Source organism: Stegostoma tigrinum, chromosome 31, assembly GCF_030684315.1.
Source record: "Stegostoma tigrinum isolate sSteTig4 chromosome 31, sSteTig4.hap1, whole genome shotgun sequence".
NCBI lineage: Eukaryota > Metazoa > Chordata > Chondrichthyes > Orectolobiformes > Stegostomatidae > Stegostoma > Stegostoma tigrinum.
This window is the reverse complement of record NC_081384.1, coordinates 13848587-13870273: the sequence shown is the minus strand read 5'-3', so window position 1 is coordinate 13870273 and position 21687 is coordinate 13848587. Positions and strand designations below refer to the sequence as shown.

The window sequence follows — 21687 nt, the reverse complement described above, 5'->3', positions numbered from 1 at the left end:
AGCAGCAAGCTTTACATTGACTGCCAAAAGGCTTGAGCTCCAAAACACAATGAGGTGAAAAAGACTCTGAAACATCACTGTGTCAGTTAAAGTACTAAACAATTTTCACGCCTTGGCAAAATGCTTGGAAGAAGTGCTCAGTGCAGATATTGGCAAAAGGAGCTTCAGTGAGGCAGTACAATACTTAGTTAGATGAATACCTACAGACTTCTGCGATTCATTCAAACATTTTGTTCATTTTATGAGTCAGTTTCAATTGGGATAGATGCAAAAAGGATTTTTGCATGGAAATTTCTTCTCAAACATTGTATTCAATGTTAGTAGGCTTGACTGCAAAACCTACCATTAGCTTCTACTATAAGGAGAATCTGGCATTTACTATAGTTAACAGTCATAGTGAACCTAAAACTATGACCTCTCGTTATAGACTGCCCTACATGACGAAATATCTTTTTTGCAGCTATATTGTCAATCCCCTTTAAACATTTTACATATCCCAGTTAGATCTCCTCTCATTCTTTTAAACTCCTAAACTTCTCAAAAATGGCTTATCTCAAAAACCACTATCACTCTGATTCATTGAGCCCAATGAACTGTATTGTTCGTGAACAAACAAAAATACTACATCTTAAATATTTAGCATTTTTAAAATGCTGGAATAAACAAGGATTGCAATAGAAGTATTGGCGCTGAGACACAGAGTAAAGGTACGTTTTCAAACAGAGTTATCAAGATGATTTGGAGTTGGGGTCGAAGTGTGGTGTGTCAAAATTTGCAGATGGCACTAAGATGAGTGGTAGCGCAAAAGGTGCAGAAGACACTGAAAGTCTGCAGAGGGATATAGAGAGTCGAAGTGAGTGGGCAAAGGCCTGGCAGATGGAGTACAATGTTGATAAGTGTGAGGTCACCCATTTTGGTAGGAATTACAGCAAAATGGACTATGTTTTAAATGGTAAAACATTGCAGCACGCTGCTGTGCAGAGGGACTTGGGTTTGTCTTGTCTGGACTTGGCTTGTCCTTGTGCATGAATCGCTGAAGGTGGGACTGCAGGTGCAGCAGGTGATTAAAAAGGCAAATGGAATTTTCTCTGCCATTGCTCGAGGGATGGAGTTTAAAAACAGGGAGGCTATGCTGCAGCTGTATAGGGTCCTGATGAGGCCACACCTGGAGTACTGTGTGCAGTTTTGGTCTCCTTGCTTGAGAAGAGATAGACTAGCACTGGAGGGGGTACAGAGGAGATTCATTCGGTTGACTCCAGAGCTGAGAGGGTTGGATTATGAGGAAAGACTGAGTAGACTGGGCTTATACTCATTGGAATTCAGAAGAATGAGGGGAGATCTTGTAGAAACATATGAGATTATGAAGGAAATAGATAAACTGGAGGTAGGGAGGTTGTTTCCGCTAGCAGGTAAAACAAGGACTAGAGGGCATTGCCTCAAAATAGAAGGAAGCAGAAGTAGGACTGAGTTCAGGAGGAACTTCTTCACACAAAGGGTTGTGAATCTGTGGAATTCCCTGCCCAGTGAAGCAGTTGAAGCTACCTCACTGAATGTTTTTAAGGCAAGGCTAGATAAATTTTTAGATAGTGAAGGAATTAAGCGTTATGGTGAGTGGGCGGGTAAGTGGAGCTGAGTCTCAAAGATCAGCCATGATCTTATTAAATGGTGAGGCAGTCTCGAGGGGCCACATGGCCTACTCCTGCTCCTAGTTCTTATGTTCTTATCAACACTGTCTGCTTCCTGTGTGGCTTTTCTTGATTATGAGGGACTATATGTTTCACCATTTTTTTAACATTCAGATTTGATTAGTTTGATATTTATTGAGCCAAACTAAACAATTAAACTAAGTCTTTTTATCCATTCTGGAGCTTGTCTAGCTAGGTACCAGAGGAAGGCCAGTTTGTCCACCATGTCTGTTCATATCCTTCGAAATGAACCAACGCTCATGTTTCCCTGCTTTCTTCCCTCATATATATTTATGCAATTGGTCCTTAAATAATATGGCCTTCCACACAATCATCCCTCGTGCTCCAGAAACCCTGTTCAGAGAGTGTTTCATCCAAAATCTTTTGTAACTCTGGCAGTGGTCATTTTAATGATAGCCCTTTTTCACCTGCTTGGCAACCAGAAAAAATAATGTTTTTTTCAGTCTTTTTTTTTGCTCAATTCAGACCATCTTCCTTATTTTAAAGCCTACTTTTTATATTTGCTCTTTACATTCTATGCCCTTCATAAACCGTCATTGTATCAGCTGGACAGCTGGAGGCTACTGCTGGGTGCTAAAGGAATGTTTGACAAACTCACATATGTCCCCACCTGAGGGCCTTTGCGATCTGGAGAAGGAGTTGACATCTATGGCAGGGACTTTTATGCATTTTGCTTCCACAGGAGGGGTTGAAATACTATTGTTCATGGGCCTTTCTAAGAACCTGACTCTTCTTCTTACTAAGTTGACCTGGTGGAAAAGCCACAATTACTTCCCCCATGCAAAACTCTGATTAAAATAGACATCAGGCCCCAGTGAAATGATTGTATCTTGATCTGTGTATTTAAGGAAGAACACCGCTGTTATCTACTGAATGTCCTTTCCCTCAATGCAGAGGAGTGGGTTACAATTGCAACTTGTAGAAAGTGAACAGGACCATGATGGAGATAATGGGAACTGCAGATGCTGGAGACTCCAAGATAATAAAATGTGAGGCTGGATGAACACAGCAGGCCAAGCAGCATCTCAGGAGCACAAAAGCTGACGTTTCGGGCCTAGACCCTTCATCAGAGAGGGGGATGGGGAGAGGATTCTGGAATGATGGAACTAATTGGACCTATTTAGGAAGCCATTTCACTGTGGGAAAAATCTTTTATAGCATGCTATTTTTGTGACATTTATGTATGACTTACAGTAAACCATTTAATATGTTATAACTATAGGGAAAATAAGCTTTTGGATGGAATACATTAGACAATGTTTTGTATGGGCTCCTTTATCATATAAAACATTAATAGGTATTTGTGACATTGCCCTCAAAGATCGTAAAATTCATATTGCTGTATTCAGAAGGCAAAGTCTCACTAACATGTTCACTGTCCTCTTCTCTGCTTATCATTTGCAGGCACTGCATTTTGGTGTCTGCTTGACATTGTACCCATTAAAAATGAGAAGGGAGAGGTTGTACTATTCTTGGTTTCCTTCAAGGATATCACTGATACCCGAGGCATAAACCAGCCAGGAGATGGGAAAGAAGGTAAAAGCACATATTACAATTGCACATTGTTTCCCTGATTTTATACAAAGGTTAATGCACAATTCCACTCCCTTTGGAACCAAAAATAAATAAACTCTTAGGATACACAAAGGTTTTTGCTTCTGTCCAATCTTACAGCAATCATTTCAATGCTTTTAGGAACAATGCTTTGTTTCTTGGTAAAGTTTCATAATTGTAATTTTTCTCCCTTTAATATAAATATGATTAGTAGAGATGGTACTGGATGTCAATGTGGATTATACAGAACTGAAGACCAAACAGAACTTGATGCTACCTATGAAGTGACAATATCGATGTCTTGATAACGTTGTCACTCTATTTTAAATTATACCTAAATATCTCTTTGCTACATTTTTGCTGGTTTCAGTAAAGTTGACTGTTTTGTTCTGTAACTTCAAGGCTTCAAATATTAAACTATTTATAAAGTTGACTTTCTGGAAGTTTCTTGGTCAAAGAATTTGTTTTTGCACTGATGTTTTTTTACCGTGCTACAATTATCATTTTAAATTTAAAACAAAATGTCAGGGACCAGTTTGAAACTATCACTTCCTATGCAGATTGTGGAACAACACAACACAAATTGGTGATTTTAAGACTACATTTTGAACACCATTCTGTTCCACTTCTCAGGTCCCAACAACAGCAAGTGGTGCTACAATGTGATATGTCTCTAATTACCTAAATACTTGGAATTAGGAACAGACTGTGATAGTCAAAAGATATCACAATATGAGAGACTGCCACAAATACAATTTAATATTATTTTTCCTTCCATGGCATCCTTTGAGTTTATTTATCTTTGACTCTTGGGGGACTGGAATCGTGCAATAAGGTTTGAACATTTAATGAATTTGTCAGAATGTATCCATTGTTACAACATACTAATGCTAACGTCTCTAATAAAATATCAGATTAAGAAATCTGATTTGTTAATATTGTAGGGAATAAATCCACCAGAGTGTCACTGCTATTATTTTCGATTATGATGTGACAATTCAAGTGGATTGAGCTGCAATAAAATGAAATTCAGTATGAGCAGCCAAGGTTAGACGTTACTCTTTGTAATATTTGCCACATCTCAAATCAACATAAGAACATAGAAAATAAAAACATCAGTAAGCCATTTTGGCTCCTTGAGCCTGCCCCACCAATCAACAATGTTGTGGCTGATTTGATGGGTACCTTAACTCGACTCTCCTACCCTCTCCCCTTATAATCCTTTATACCTTGTCAATCAAAAAAATTAGTTAACATGAATTTGAATGTATTCCGTGACTCAGTCCCCTCTGCTGGCTGGGGGAGTGGATTCAGTACACTAATAACCCTCTGACAGAAGAGATTCCTCTTCATCTTTGTCTCAAATGGGAGGGCTCTTATCTTAAAATTGGGCATGTATAATTCTAGATTCATCCCAGATGAGAAACATCCACTCAGTACCTCAATAAAGTCACCACTGGTTTTTCTAAACGCTGATGCATATATGCCTAACCTGCTAAACTATTCTTCATAAGATAGGTGCCTCACTCCAAGAATTAGTCTTATGCACGATTTCAAAGATAAGGGGTCGAGAGTTTTCCTCAGTATCCCTCAGGGCCATATTCATCCCTGAATAAAAAGACATCTGGACATTATCACGATGTAGTTTGTGGATACTCATTATGACTGAATTGACTGTGTTGCTTTCTTCCATTACGGCAGTGATACACTGCAAAAACACATAATTGGCTATAAAGCGCTTGAGGTCAGTTAGTGATCATGAAAAGCTTGATATAAAGCAAGTCATTCAATCTTTAATCTTCCAAATGACTAACAATAACTTGTACTTAGCAAGTGCAAATTTTGCAACTTCTTAGCATGTCTCCTAAAATTTGGGTGAAACCTTGATTTTGCAAAGGTGAACTCAACATTGTCAGACCAATGTTAGCAGATATATTTCAGATCAATATTCAACACAAAGTTGAAATCCAATGACTAAGAGAAAAGTAATTAAGAATATATAGTATGTGGACTTCGAATTCTTCTTCTGAATTTAAAGCTATCAACTTGCTTAAACATAATGTAACAAAGTGTGGAGCTGGATGAACACAACAGGCCAAGATGATGCGACACTTCTCACTTTTAGCGGAAGAGAAACAGCTTTGATTGAAGTATAAACTTGCGTCTCTTTAATTTTATTGGTTTTATATGGGACTTCAAAAATCATGATTTCAAACAACTCCTTAATATCTAAAAGCTTAACCTGTGTTCTTAGATTGAGCATCAATTATGAATACTACATTCAGATTTGTTGATGGTTTTAAACACATTAGTCACACTGTGACATCCATATTCATGTCTGGTTTGCTTTGATAATTACTCTGTTTGTACTACCTTGAGACAGAGTTTACAGAAAATTCATTACTAGCAAGCATATGGCAAGCTTAAAACCAATTAGCATCAATGTACTGATATGAGAAAGACAAGAGAAACTTCAGAAAAGGCAACCAAAAGATATTCAAGTTATGAAAATGAGTGCTGGGAAGGTTGACTTCAAACTAAATAGCAACAAAAATGAAAGGTTCAACAGGCAAGTGAAAGATCAATTTGGGACTGGTTTTACGAATCTCTTCATTGATCAAGTTGATCAATATTTGTAATGGACGACTAGATAGCACAGCGAAGCACTGAAATCATTTAATCAGAGCTCAATGTTAAAATGGTTGTCTGTAGTGGCTTTTTGAAGAGATGAGCTCAGGAAGCTAATGTCCTCCCTCATTCTTGGATATTTGTACCACTTCCTCAAGCCAATCTGGATATCATCAAGAACCAGCAATTAGAAAGACCAAGTAGAGAAGCTGTTTCCAGTTTTCACCTTTGACTTCCCTTGCATTACATTTATACTGCCCGGGTTTATTTTTATTTCGAATTTCATTCTTCTCAACAGATGGAAAGCGCAAGAACAAAAAGAGTAGTGGGTCCCATTTTAGTGTCGCACGCAAACAAGGCCGAACTGTCCTGTACCATCTGACCAGCCATCTTCAAAAACGTGACAAAAATAAAGTCACGCTGAACAATGTGAGTAAGCCACTTCTCTGCAAATTCACCGACTTCATTGTTCAATCAATGACCATTACAGGTGGAGGGTAAATTCTTTGTCCTAACATGATGCATGATAGCATGATTGCTTTTATCCAAACACCCTCTGTTGCATCTGACACTAGTTTGTTTTTATGTGAAAATTGTGATTTCAAACAACTCCTTAATGTCTAAAAGGTTAAATTGGGCTCTTGGATTGAATATCAATTATGAATACCACATTCAGATCTGTAGATGGTTTTTAACACTTTAGTCACACTGTGACATCCATATTTATGTCTGGTGAGCTTTGATAATTACTTTGTTTGTACTACCTGGGAACATAGTTTATAGAAAATTCAATACTGGTTTCAGATGCACCAGAAAATTTTCTCAGAAGGGTGAAACATTACTGTTGTTCCTAAGACTGCCCTGATGCATCACATTTCAGTGGATATCAATGTAGTCCATAATCTTATATTCCAACCCCCTTGAGATAAGACCCAACATTCCATTAGCCTTCCTGGTTACCTGCTGCACCTGTGTGTTACCCTTCTGTGTTTCGCTTAAATTCTGCTGCTTTGAAATGTCCAAGACAAACTGCCTAGGATTACAGAGCTGCTCACTCTTCCCCTCAACTTCAATCTCAGCCAACTTTCCTTTGATGCTGCTGTAAAGGTGGGGTGTTCCTTTTGTGCTGAGTTCAGTCCTGTTACACTTTGACAGATTGCATTAGTAAGTTGTATGGGGAAATATAATTTTCTATCAACTTCAATCAGATGGAACTAAATTGAAGCACACGGTCTGTTGTTAAAAGCAAACATTGCATTAATGGGCTAAGATTTGAGTGGTCTGCTCTGTTGCAGTTTACAGCGTATTGAACTACACGTTTCAGGGATTTAATGTACTTTAATCATCTAATATAGAATATAGAATATAGAACATTACAGCACAGTACAGGCCTTTCAGCCCTCGGTGTTGTGCCGACCTGTCATACCAATCTGAAGCCCATCTAACCTATACTATTCCATGCACGTCCATATGCTTATCCATTATATAATGCTTCTATTATACCAACCTCCACCACTTCCTCTGGCAGCACACACCAAGCACTTCTGCGTAAAAAAAACCCTTAAAACTCCTTTAAACTTACCCCGTTTTACCTTAAATCCATGTCTCCCCCTCCCCACCCCAGTTATTGGCATTTCTACTCTGGGAAAGAGACTCTGACTATCCATTCTATTCATGCCCCCCATAATTGTGTAAATTTCTATCAGGTTGTCCCTCATCCTTCAACATTCATGTGATACTAACCCAAGTTTGTCCAATCTCTCCTCATAGCTAATCCTCTCCAAACCCGGCAACTTCCTGGTAAACCATTTCCAAAGCCTCCACATCCATATGGTAGTTTCGCTACCAGAACTGGACACAATATTCCAAGTGTGGCCTAACAAAAGTTCTGCAATATTCCTAGCCAATTTTAATACTCTATGCCCTAACCAGTGAAGGCAAGCACGCCATATGCCTTCTTGACTGTCATATCCACTTCTGTTACCACTTTCGGGGAACAGAGACCTGTACGCCTAGATCTTCTTGGAATATTTCATGAGAAAATTCAATTTTAATCAGTTTAATTTATTTTAAGTTTATAGCTTTTTCTATTCAACATTATGAATCATTAGAATACTCTGCCTAGTAATAATATTTTGGAAAAATTACGACCTCAATAGTTAATCAATGATTTTTCTTTATTGGATGTTGCACAAAATGGGGATAATGTCTTATTATCTTTTCTTTACTAAGATTTAAGAATAGTGAGTACTGCACAAAGTTCTGTTCAATGCATTAGGGGAAATATGTGATCAATATACAGAAATCATTTACAAGAATGCTCCCAGGACTGCAGAATTTTAGCTGTGAGGGAAGATGGTTGGGCAGATTTGACCTTTTTTGGTCTTTCTAGAAATCTATACAATGCTTAGGCAAGGTCAACACAGGAAGGATGTTTCTGGTGACCAGGGAGGCCAAAGCCAGGGATTACTGTCTGAGGATCGAGGGCAGGCCTTGTAGGGCTGAGACGAGGAGAAATTCCTTCACCTGTAGCGTGGTGAGCATGTGAAATTCTATGCCATGGAAAGTGGATGGTGCCAAATCATTGAAAGTTTTCAAGAAGGATTTGACATTATTGTTACGGCTAAAGGGATCAAAGGGTGTGGGGAGAAAGTGGGAGCCGGGTGTCGGATGATCACCCATGATCTTATTGAGAGATAGACCAGGCTTGAAGAATTGAATGGCCTATTCCTGCTCCTATTTTTGATGTTTTCATAAGGAAAGCAGGGTGAAGGATGACATAAATAAGGTACATAAAATTATGAAGGGTTGGGGTACGGCCATGATTGAGAGGGAGGACACCCTCCGGAAGACTGGTACCAGCAGGAAGGGAGGGGCTCTAGGATTGTATGGTGCTGATCCTTCCAATTGCCAGCAGGCCATTTCTAGGCAGCTGCTCTGTCACTAACAGGAAATTGTGGTCAAGCTCTAACACAGGCCCTAACACACCTTCCACAAGGTCACTTAGCTGGCTATTGCCGTTGGAAGGTAACCTTGTCAACTCAGCTCACAGAATAATGGTGTTGAGATGGGATGGAATTAGAGAACCCACACATCCGCAATGGTGTTATTTTTACCATCTGTACACCTCCATTTTCACCTCGATTAAACCCAAATAATGTAGCTTCAAATCTCAGGTTTATTGGCATTCTGTTGAATGAGCTGAAGTCAGGAAAAGCATCAAGTGATGAACTGCTATTGGCCTAAAAAACCTTGTGAAAAACTGGAACCCTGGAGAATATTAAATTGAACTGTGATGCCCTCTGCAGTTAAGTAGGCTTTATCTCTGCAAGCATATGAATAATGGCCACTCAGGTAAAGTCCTGGAGGTTTCCTGGGGTGCATCAAGTCACATCTTGGTATAAGTCTGCACCTTTGAGGCTGGAGAAAATTTGATGAAAAACAGAGAAGAGAAATATTTATTAAAATGGTGGGGAACTTTTGTTCACTTGTCTGGTTTTGAAGCTGTGATTTAGCAGCATTAAAATTCAGGATAGACATGATTTGAGAGATTGTACATACTTCAATGTAGTGTGTCATTGCCAAATCCATCAAATAATGCCAAATAATAAGTACTTTCTGAATGTCTGCCTAATCAACCGTCACTAAAACTGATTGACGGATGTGGGAAAAGTTGCCCCTCAAGGCCTCTCATGTTTTAGAAATGGGTGAAAAATAAAAATCTTTCACTGGTTCCAATGTTTATTTGTACTCTCTTTTTCTCTGAAAAGCTCATTAATTTGAACAGCAAAGCACTTGAAGTAGAATTTCAGGCCAGAACGTGCAGAAACCAGAATAATTGCAGATGTCAGAAATCTAAAACAAAAAAAGAAGCAATGAAATAATGGAAAAGAAAACCTCAGCAGATTCAAAGACAACAAAATGTGAGGCTGGATGAACACAGCAGGCCAAGCAGCATCTCAGGAGCACAAAAGCTGACGTTTCGGGCCTAGACCCTTCATCAGAGAGGGGGATGGGGTGAGGGTTCTGGAATAAATAGGGAAGACGGACAGGTCAAGGAGGTGGGATGAGGTTAGTAGGTAGATGGGGGTGCGGCCACACCTCCCCCCTCACCCCCATCCCAGGCCCCAAGATGACATTCCACATTAAGCAGAGGTTCACCTGCACATCTGCCAATGTGGTATACTGCATCCACTGCACATTTCCACTCCCCCTCCCATTCTCTTGATGACATGTCCATCATGGGCCTCCTGCAGTGCCACAATGATGCCACCCGGAGGTTGCAGGAACAGCAACTCATATTCCGCCTGGGAACCCTGCAGCCTAATTGTATCAATGTGGACTTCACCAGTTTCAAAATCTCCCCTTCCCCAACTGCATCCCTAAACCAGCCCAGTTCGTCCCCTCCCCCCACTGCACCACACAACCAGCCCAGCTCTTCCCCTCCACCCACTGCATCCCAAAACCAGTCCAACCTGTCTCTGCCTCCCTAACCTGTTCTTCCTCTCACCCATCCCTTCCTCCTACCTCAAGCCGCACCCCCATCTACTTACTAACCTCATCACACCTCCTTGACCTGTCCGTCTTCCCTGGACTGACCTATCCCCTCCCTACCTCCCCACCTATACTCTCTCCACCTATCTTCTTTACTCTCCATCTTCGGTCCGCCTCCCCCTCTCTCCCTATTTATTCCAGAACCCTCACCCCATCCCCCTCTCTGATGAAGGGTCTAGGCCCGAAACGTCAGCTTTTGTGCTCCTGAGATGCTGCTGGGCCTGCTGTGTTCATCCAGCCTCACATTTTGTTGTCTTGGATTCTCCAGCATCTGCAGTTCCCATTATCCCTCAGCAGAGTCAACATCTGTGGACAGAATAGATCAGGCAGCGTCTTAGGTGTGGGCTTCTGTTTGAACACCTGAGCCATTAGCTCATCTGTTGTGTCTGCAGTTGTTGACTATCTACTTTCAGCAAACATGCATAGATTTCACTCATCAGCTGCACATCACTGCTTTTGTTTCCATCTTTCCTGGGTCCCAGTCACTGAATTCCTCTGATAATCTATTCAACATTGTCACAGTCCCAGTTTTGATTTAGGATGGGCTCTTGGCTTCTTCATCCATGATCAAGCCAAACTTTTGAAACAATCTTAGTTAATGATATAGACATGAGGATCCAGCGGCAGGTCTTACACCCTGAAGCAGTTCTTACTGTATGCTCTGTGTCATAGTTTAACTCTGAGCAAGCTTATATCTCCTCCCAAGTACTTTCCCAGTTTCCAACATTTTTAACTGAAAGTATTTTCTAAAAGTATTGACTGAAATATTTAAGTATAAGTGTACCTCAACCCCGCCATTTCCCCCAAAGTCTGTCATTCTCAGATTCAAGTGGATAGCTCATAATGCTTCCTGATAAATGGTGCAGGAGAACGATCATATGATAGCTGACCTGGGATCGTACTATCTGCAGCTGATACAAAAAGAGTAGGGTTCTTAATAATATCCCAAAGCTCATGGTTCCAAAATAACACGTTGCCAGTGGGCTGCCACATCAGGACAAAGACAAGTATGAAGATACCACTGCCCCTTGACTAGACTTTAACCTATTTCATCATATCAATGACAATTCTTTTGGGAAAGAAGTCAGTGGAGACCATTGAATGCAGAAGTGGAAGCTAATCAAATAATTGTTTCAGAGACAGTAGGAACTGCAGATGCTGGAAAATCTGAAATAACAAGGTATAGTGCTGGATGAACACAACAGGCCAAGCAGCATCAGATTTTTCTGAAGAAGGCTGTAGGCCCTAAACGTCAGCCTACCTGCTCCTCTGATGCTGCTTGGCCTGCGGTGTTCATCCAGCTCTACCTTGTTATCTCAGCAAATCAAATAAGTCCTGATAAGGACAATCTTTCTACTCTGAAGACAATGTAATGATGTCCAAAACATCTTGTGCCATATGCTCAATTTTACAAATTTACAAATTCACTTAATTCTTTTCTTCAAGAAACAGAATAATGACTGTGACTCCTGGGTGAATGGTCTCATAGATACTGAACCTTGCACTGGAAGAATTGTTAGGATTGCAGGAATTACTTCCATAGCTGCTGTGACCTTTCCTGGATGAGAAGAAACACAAGATAAAAATCATTAACAGATTCTGTTGGTTCTGATCGTATATTGTAAAAACTAGACAAAACCAAAAAGAGTTCTAGGCTGTCAGGCAAAAATGACATATTGTCTGGTGCTTACGTATAGGTGGAAAGCTCTACCGAATAAAGTCTATCCTGCATAAAGACTCTCCTGCATGGCACAACAAACCTGTAAGACTGCTTCAAGTTCAAACTGGTTGTTTCCCATTGAAAGATCATTGTGATCATTGAGTGATACAATTGTCATTGTATAACACTTCTACTACATCTTCTGTAACTGCATGTCATGCTCCTTCTAGAATATCATTTTGACCAAATAATGGCATCTCTGTGGAAGCAGATAAAGAACAGCGCTCACATTGTACTGTAAGAAAATCAGAAAAATCCTGACGCACTACATCAATGACTGGACTGTCAGATACCACAGCACTTCCCTCTTCAAATGCTGAAAGTGAACCCTTCTGCTGTCCAGAGGCCAAAACCTAATTGGGAAAGGGCTCAGCCCTTTTTTTATTAATTATAAACACCTACCACAAAATTAAATAATCACCCAATTAATCAGTATACAAACCCTGAATATGACAAGAAGAAACACATGTTCATTCTGAGCTGGAAATGCACCACCAAAAAAAAACACCTTCCAGGAGGCTATTGTGGTAGTGTCCCTATCTCAGGGCTGATAGGTGCATAAATGCGGATAGCTTCTGGGTATATTGACCAACGAACCAACCAATTAACAGCTGTTAACCCAGGTGTAGCCACTGACCAATTGTAGACAAGGGGCTCTTTTTTTTTTCGAAACTGATAAAAACTACTTTTTCTTTCCTAATCAACTTGTTCACACACCTTTGCACCAGATGAGACTTGAACCTTTGCCTTCTGACTCAGAGGTAGAGGCAATACCACTGTTCCCAATCAACTCTGGAACTGTTCTATTTGAGCCTTAAAGGGATCCACATTTCCAGCAAAAGCAAAAACTGCTGAAGAAACAGAAAAGCTCAGTAGGTCCGGCAACATTTGTGGAGAAACATCAGTTAAATCTTCAGGTCCAGTGGCCCTTCTTCAGAACATTTCTAACCTTGTGTGATTATAAACAATGGAGCACTGTGCACAGGTAAGTACTAACCAGGACCAGTTGAATCTTTGAATAGAGATATGAGGTGTTCTGTATCAGAGGAATTAAAATCCCCACAGTGTGGAAACAGGCCTTTCAGCCCAACAAATCCACAGAGACTTTCCTGAAGATCCCACCCAAACCTATCATTTCCCATAGCTAATGCACCTAACCTAAGTATCCCTGAACACTATAGCACGGCCAATCCATTTAACTTGTACATTTTTGAACTATGGGAGGAAACCAGAGCACCTGGCAGAAACTCACACAGACACAGGATGAAATGTGTAAACTCCACACAGTTGCCTGAGGCTAGAATTGAACCCAGGTCCCTGGTGGTGTGAGGCAGCAGTGCAAACCACTGAGCCACCGTGCTGCCCACATAGCTCCTACTTACAGAGCAGCGTCAATGTTTGGCATCATACCCAGCTCAATGTCATGGGCCGAAGGGCCCCTTCCTGTGCTGTGCTGTTCTATGTTCTAATGGCAACAAAGGTATGCAGAAGTGGTAAGGTTTTCTCTACAATCACTGACATACTGCCTCTTTAGTGTATACCTCCCTGTATACATTATAGTGAGTATTTAACTTCACTAGATTGACTGACAATTCATTCTTCATGATTTCTTTAAGTCTTTTTCAAGATTTTTGCCTTTTGATTCTTCATGGTAATTCAATTCATCTTTGGAAAACATCAGCCACACTAGACGTGTATGTCCACTTTTGCCGCTCTATTTAAGAATGGTTCTTTGATTCTTCACACATATTCAGGCTCCAAATTAGGCAGCACAGGAATTCAGTAGTTAGCACCACTGCTGCATGGTACCAGGTATCTGTGTTCAGTTCCAGCCTCGGGTGACTGTCTGCTTGGAGTTTGCACATTCTCCCTGTGTTTGCATGTGTCACCTCCCACAGTCCAAAGATATTGCAGGTTAGGTGGATTGACCATGCTGAAATTGTCCATGCAGGCGAGGTGGGTTAGTCAGGGTAAATGTGGAGTTACAGGATACAGTGGGGCCTGTGTCTGGGTGGGATCCTCTGTGGGTGGTCCGTGCAAATGCAATGGGCTGAATGGCCTCCCTCCACACTGTAGGAATTCTAAGTTCTTCTTTCAAATCATCATTATTCATGTTATATCCACACGATGAGCTAACAAAAGGCACTACTGCCTGGGGCAGCTCTTGAAAACCAATGAACACCATGATGCCTAAAAGCAGAGTTGCATCAAAGCTTAGCTAGGAGGTTCACCTACGTAATCATCAAATATTATCATTACAAAACCAATCTTGAATAGCATCCTCTAGGCATATGACAAAGGTGAACATTCCCTGCTTGACCTGGTTGAAATCCTGGACACAGTTGACCTTGATAACAAAGTGTGAAGCTGGATGAACACAGCAGGCCAAGCAGCATCTCAGGAGCTCCTGAGATGCTGCTTGGCCTGCTGTGTTCATCCAGCTTCACACTTTGTTATCTTGGATTCTCCAGCATCAGCAGTTCCCATTATCTCTGAACACAGTTGACCTTACTGTTTTCAGTTGATGCACCAGTTGCATGGAACTACGAACACCGTGATTAAGGAACTAGGAATACAGTAGAGCCTAACTGTGGCTGGTCAACTTTTGCGTCATTTTCCTGAGCTATCCCCATTTCCCTTTATATTAGGGATGTACTTTCATTCTCATCTATCCAATCATGGATAGAGTCTGGCTTCTTTTCCTACTCCCATATCATTATGTCTGTTATCTCCTGAAGGACCTATCCATGTTGCCTTCCTCTTACTTCTCATCTACATACCGCCTTATGTGAGGGGAGGAGGTGTGCAGTGGCGATATCACTTGGCTATTAATCCAGACAACCACAGGCAAATGTTCTGAAGAATCCTGCGATGGTAGGTGGTGGTACATGAAATCAGTAAATGCCTGGAATAACAAAAAAAAGCCTAATGGTGACCATATAACCATTGTCACAAAAATACCAGATGGCTTGCAAATGCTGTTTAGGGAAGGAATTCTTCACTCCTTACCTGGTCTGGCCTACAAGTGATTCCAGACCCATAGCAATGGAGTTGACTCTTAACTACACTCTGGATGATTATGGATAAACAATTGTCTAGCACGTGATACCCACATCCAATCAATTAAAAGGAGATTAATCCTTGGTAGTTTCTCCAATGTTTGCACTCAGTGAGCTCAGAATCTTTAGATTTTTCAAATTCATAGACCTGTAGTTGTTGAATGTATTCAATGTTAAAAATAGCATCACAAAATAGGGGTTAGAGAGCAGAAGTTCGCATAATTCCCCTATGAATGGAGGAGCAGGGTTGAAGGACCGAGTGACCTACTGCTATTCCAACTTATTATATAGAACTGAATGCTCAAGAATTACAGGGGGCTGTGGGAGTTGGTGGTTGGGTGAAACTGCTGTTCCTTCCACCTCGCCGGGAAGGAAAGCCAGCAGCCAGCCAATCGGCAGCAGAGAAACCTGCCACCTGGTTACGCACTATCGGTGAGCTACATTGTCTCATTGTAAGGCTTCCTGCCGAATGAGAGGTGGAAGACTCACCCTCGGGAGCTGTGCAACTGCAGGGAGAGGCCCAAAGAGGACCACAGCTTACCTGTGAAGCTACATGCTGTGGCTTTATAATGGTAATGGGTCATGCAGGCCTGGCAGGGGGGAGTAGAGCTGGGGCCACAGGTTCTTTTGGGGAAGATGTATGAATGGAAGGTTGAGTGGTACCTTGAGACATCTCTCCAATGGGCACTTCGCACCCCTGCTTCCCCTCATTTGTTTGCACAGAGATGAACACCCCACTCCTGTATGACTGTGCATTCCAGATACATGTCGGCCTGGGCAGCACATTGCCAGCTTCAAATGAGCTTTCGACAGGGTAATTCTGGCACCAGCCCACCTCCATTATGATGGGGGCCAACAGGGAGGTGGGTAAGAAGGTGATGATCTAGCTACCTCAACTGTTTTACATGCTCTCACACCGTGGGCGGCACGGTGGCTCAGTGGTTAGCATGGCAGCCTTACAGCGCCAGGGACCTGGGTTCGATTCCAGCCTCAGGCAACTGTCTGAGCGGAGTTTGTACATTCTCCCCGTGTCTGCGTGGGTTTCCTCCGGGTGCTCCGGTTTCCTCCCACAGTCCAAAAGATGTGCAGGCTGGGTGGATTGACCGTGCTAAATTGTCAGTGATGTTCAGGGGTGTGTGGGTTATAGAGGGATGGGTCTGCGGGGGATGGTCCCAAAGGCAGTGTGGACTTGTTTGGCCGAAGGGCCTGTTCCCACACTGTAGGTAATCTAATCTAAAAGCACACCCAGCAGGGGCATGGGAAATGGGTGGCATGGTGGCTCAGTGGTTAGCTCTGCTGCCTCACAGCAGAGCCAGGTTCAACCCTACCTTTGGGTGACAGTCTGTGTGGAGTTTGCACATTCTCCCCGTGTCTGCATCGGTTTCTGTTGGATGCTCCAGTTTCCTCCCACCATCCAACAATGTGCAGGTTAGATGGATTGGCCATGCTAAATTACCCAGAGTGTCCATGGATGTGCAGGCTAGGTAGATTAGCCATGGGTAAAAGTAGGGTTACAGGGATGGGTTAGGAGGATGGTTCTGTGTGGGATGGACTTTGGAGGGTCAGTGTGGACTTGACGGGCTGAATGGCCTGATTCTATACATAATATCCAGCCCTAGATAACAAGTTATTTTTATTTAACAGAAGTTTTTCTTTGTTGTTACGTTTGTAACAGTTTGTAACTTTCTTCTCTGCCAGAACATGTTTGAGAATAAGTCTTCGCTCCCGGAATATAAAGTGGCCTCCATCCAGAAATCCCGCTTCATCGTCATGCACTACAGCATGTTCAAAGCTGGGTGGGACTGGCTCATTTTACTGGCTACGTTTTATGTTGCTGTGACCGTCCCATACAACGTTTGCTTCACAGAAAGTGACGACAGCTCCACCGCTTCGCGCAGCACCACCGTCAGCGACATTGCTGTGGAAATGCTTTTCATTTTTGGTAAGCCACAATTTCAGTCTTATCACTGTGCTGCAACTGGGCAGGAGCTCTCTGGGGAAGTGCTTGCTCCCTCCCACCACCAACACAATCCAATTAAAAATTCCACAGAGTGACAAGTGGTTGGGACTAACTGCCACCACAGCGAGTGATTGAAGTGAATAGTACAGATCCATTTAGGAGCAGGCTAGTCAAGCATAGGAGGGTCAAGCAACTAAAGGTTTCGCTGATAGAATTTAACTGAGGAAAGGCATGACTAAATTCAAGTGCGGCATAAAAGGACAGCTTGGGTCAAATGGCCAGTTTCTGTGCTCTATACTTCACACTCTGATGTCATTCAGTGGCAGCTGGGGCAGATTGGTAAGGCCTGCGTAACTGCTTTGTGGAACATTTCTGTGCTATCCATAAGAATGACAATGACTATCAAGTTATAGAGTCATACAGCGTGGAAACAGACCCTAGTGCACGCTGACCATGCCCCCAAACTAATCCCACCTGCCTGCATTTGGCCCATATCCCTCCAAACCTTTCCTATTCATATATTTATCCAAATGTCCTTTAAATGTTGTGACTGCTGTACCTGCATCCATCACTTCCTCTAGCAGTTCATTGTACACATTAAACATTCTCTGTGTGAAAAAGTTGCCCCCATGTCCTTTTCCAAAATTTCTCCTCTCACCTTAAAGATATCTAGTTTTGAACTCCCCCACCCTAGGAAAAATCCTTTGCCATTCACCTTATCTATGCCCCTCATGATTTTATAAGTTCACCCTTCAAACTCCCATGCTCCAGTGAAAAAGGTCCCAGCCTATCCAGCCTATCCTTACATCAAACTTTCTATTTCTAGCATCATCCTGGTAAATATTTTCTGAACCTTCTCCAACTTAACAATATCCTTCCTGTAATAGAACAACCAGAGCTGCACACAGTACTCCAGAAGAAGCCTCACCAATGTCCTTTACAACCTTAACATGCTATCCCAATTCCTATACTCAAAGGTCCGAGCAATGAAAGCAAGTGTGTTAAACACATTCTTAACCACCCTGTGACGCAAATTTCAAAGAATTATGTACCATGAATCCCTCAGTCTCTCTGTTCTACAACACTATGCAGGACCTGGCTATTAATTGTATAAGTCCTCTCCTTGTTTGTTTTTTCAAAATGCAATACCTTATACTTATCCAAATTAAACTCTGTCTGCCACTCTTCATCCCATAGACTTAATTGTTCAAGATCTCTTTGTAATGTTAGATAACCTTATCTTCTATATCATTAATTTGGTGTTACAACAAACTTATTAATCATACCTCCTATATTCTCATCCAAATCATTTGAATAAATGTATAATTTGTGGACGTAGTACTGATCCCTGTGGAACACCACTGGTCACAGGCATCCAGTCTGATAAATAATGCTTCACCACCACTCTCTGTCTCCCACCATCAAACCAATTTTGTATCCAATTGGCAAACTTACCCAGAACTTTACTAATTAGTCTAGGGAAAGGTTGTCAAAGGCTTCGTTAAAGTCCATTATTTGCTATCTCAATAAACCCCTTCATTCCTGTGCTAACATTTCCATCCTTGGTCTGCTACATGTTCCACCATAGCTGAAGAAATAATACCTCATTTTCCATTAAGGCACTTTACAGCCTCCAGGGCGCAATATTGAGTTCCACAATTTCTGACCATGACCCCTGCACTCCATTTTTCAAACATTCCCAACTCTCCTCTCAAGTGATATCTTGCTCATATCTTGTTGGCTTTGCTTTCTGCAGAACAGACCCATTTTCTCTGTTTTACAGCTAACAGTTACATCTGTTTTACATTATTTTGCTGCGACCACCATCATCATGCCTTTGTCTTTTGCTCTGGGCACACTTACTACCCATTCCACTTGTTCCTCCTCCACCTCTGTCACTCACAGAAAAGCCATGATTTTCCAAGTCTTTTCAGTTCTGAAAAAGAGTTGTACTGAACTCAAAATGTTAACTCTGTTTCTGTCTGAGGCAAACACTGCCAGACCTGCCAACTTTCTCCAGTACTTTCTATTTTTATTTCAGAGAGAGGTGTGTTAGAAATGAAAGCTTCAATGTACCAAAGAAACAAGATAATGGAGTGAAATTGCTGTACAAAAGTCTTATATGACTACTCAGACTTCAACTTCATGTGGCTTCGGGTGAAGCAGTTTGAATTTATGCCCATTTTTTGTGTAATTGCAGCTTGAATCAAGCCAGTCAGAGTCGCATATGATGCCCAGTTGGAGAGTAAACTGTTGTTCAGAGTTGTCCAGGCCTTGCCAACTGGTTTGGCGCCATTGTTAATGATTGCTGCCAAGCCAAGAACATTCTGTACCTGCTTGGAGTGTAATTAATGATGCAATTGCATTTTCCATGATGCAATTGTTTCAGTACCATTGCTTTACTCTAGGGTCCCCATGAATAGTATTTCAGCCAGGAAACAGTATTTGCTTGCTGGAGAGCTGGTGAGAGGTGAGATCCCTGTATTGCATAATTTAGAGATAGCAATTGGCCAGCAGAGGGCCTTGCCTGGGATCAAGGAACCTGGGAGCAGTCAGTCAACCAGAGGAAGGCTGATCCTCATCACCGCTGGGGGCGGCACCTCTCAGATGTGGAGCCCAGGATCAGTGAAGATCTCAGCCACTGGTGAGGAACTGCAGGGCAAGGGCCATGAAGAAGCTGAAGTTGGATGTTGAAAGCGGGGAGCATGGGTGGAAAGTGAACCAGGCCCTTTCCCTTCTTAATGCAGGATCTTTCAATGACGCAGACCAACGAGGAAAACCCTTCCTCTCCAGGAACCTGTCTTATTTACATTTTGGAGCTGCCTTGCCTTGATATTGTTGACTACTAGCAAGAGCTGGATGTAGCCACTAAGCGAGCATTGATTTCCCATTTAATGGCCTCAATTGCTATTGGAGTAAGAAAATTGCCCATTAGTCCTCCTGGGGACATAGAACAGAGGCACAAGGCAGGGTGATCCTCATCCATTACCATTCCATTTGATTAAATTCCCCATTGACACCCTGCAAGCTCACCTTGGGGGAGGGCACTCAGTTTCACCCTAAATGTTTGTGCAACTCATGACAGCATCAAGTGGAACATCCCCTCTGAAAACGTCACTTTAAATTGGCAGTAAACACTGTGTGCTCACCATTTGAACATGAGCATTTAGCACTAAATTCAATTTGCTCAAGTTTTTACTGAACAGATTCTAATGCTTCATCTTCATGAAACTAATTGCACACTTCTTCTATTTTCTAATTTTTATTTCTGTTTCTGATACTCTCCTCCCTCTCCACCGTCATATCAGACTGTCTGACCTAAAAGGATGGTTCACTTTGTGAGGGAGTCAGAATTGGGAACAGAGTCTGAAATTAAGAAACTTCCCAATTAATTTAGAGACAAGGAGAAACTTATTTCTCTCAGGGGCAGGTGAGTTTGTGGAACTTTCCCAGGGAGTAATAGAATTATTAAATGTTTTTAAGGCTGAGGCAGATAGATTCTTGATAAACAAGGAATCAAAAGGTATTGGGAGACAGCAGCAAATTTGAGCTGAAGCCACCATCAGATCAACTGTGTTTTATTGAATGACAGAACAGGATTGAGAAGCCAAATAGTCTAACCCTGCTTGCAAATTGCATATTCCTGTGTATCATCTATTTGCTAGGACTGGATTCATTGCATACTTTTCCTAATAATTGTTTCCCCAAAGTTTTAGCTGAATTGCTGGCATTAATCTATACAGCAGTAAACTTTGTAATTAAAAGTTAATTGAAGGATCGCCAATGGCTTCAGCATCCTGTGTGATCGCTATAAAGCGCTCTGATTTTTTTTACAACATTCAATGCATACTTCATGGAGCATTAGCGAGCCACTGGAAAATTACATGCTGTCTTTATCACAGAATTATCAAACATCAGTCCTTCTCCAGTCCCCCAGTTGTCTTTCACCAACATTTCAAGGCTGTGATTTGTAACTGAAGTTGATTCGGATGTTCTTATTCTAGGTAATCAAATGGGGCTGCTTATTATAAATGGGCTTTCCTTGCAACTATGTCTCTGGGCTTTTCTAGTGGAGTGGTAATGCCCCTACCTCTGACCTGGATTCAAGACCTACCTGCTCCAGAGGTGCAACACACCATATCTGAACAGTTTGTTTAGACGAAGCCTCAGAACAGTGAGCTTGGTGTAAACTGAAACTTTGAATTTTTAGTCTGTAAGCCTCCGGTTCCATATTGTCTGTACCATCTTCATCATCAAGAAACTGGAACTCACTTTTTCTCAATAATCTTTCAATCTCAAGCTAATTTCTTTAACATTAATTCTTTTTTAGTGAAAATTACTTGAATAAATTAATGTAATTACATTCTTAATTGGATCTGCACTTTTGAATTTCAAACACGCTTGTTTTTGTTTTTCAAGCAGTTTGACTGTTTAATCTTTAAAATAAAACGAACTTCTCATGTTTGTTGGACTGTGTCTGACAGAAAAAAGAAGCCTTATTAAAAT

General features: G+C 41.6%; 1 protein-coding gene across 2 annotated transcripts in view; it reads left to right on the top strand.

Annotated features, from left to right (window-relative positions):
- Positions 1-21687, top strand: part of kcnh4b (potassium voltage-gated channel, subfamily H (eag-related), member 4b) — a 185631-nt gene that overhangs the window by 77153 nt on the left and 86791 nt on the right. For both annotated transcript variants that reach the window (XM_048560266.1, XM_048560268.1), the window contains exons 3-5: positions 3111-3242; positions 6187-6317; positions 16920-17163. In XM_048560266.1, coding sequence (XP_048416223.1) covers positions 3111-3242; positions 6187-6317; positions 16920-17163 — 507 coding nt within the window. The remainder of the gene's footprint in view (positions 1-3110; positions 3243-6186; positions 6318-16919; positions 17164-21687) is intronic.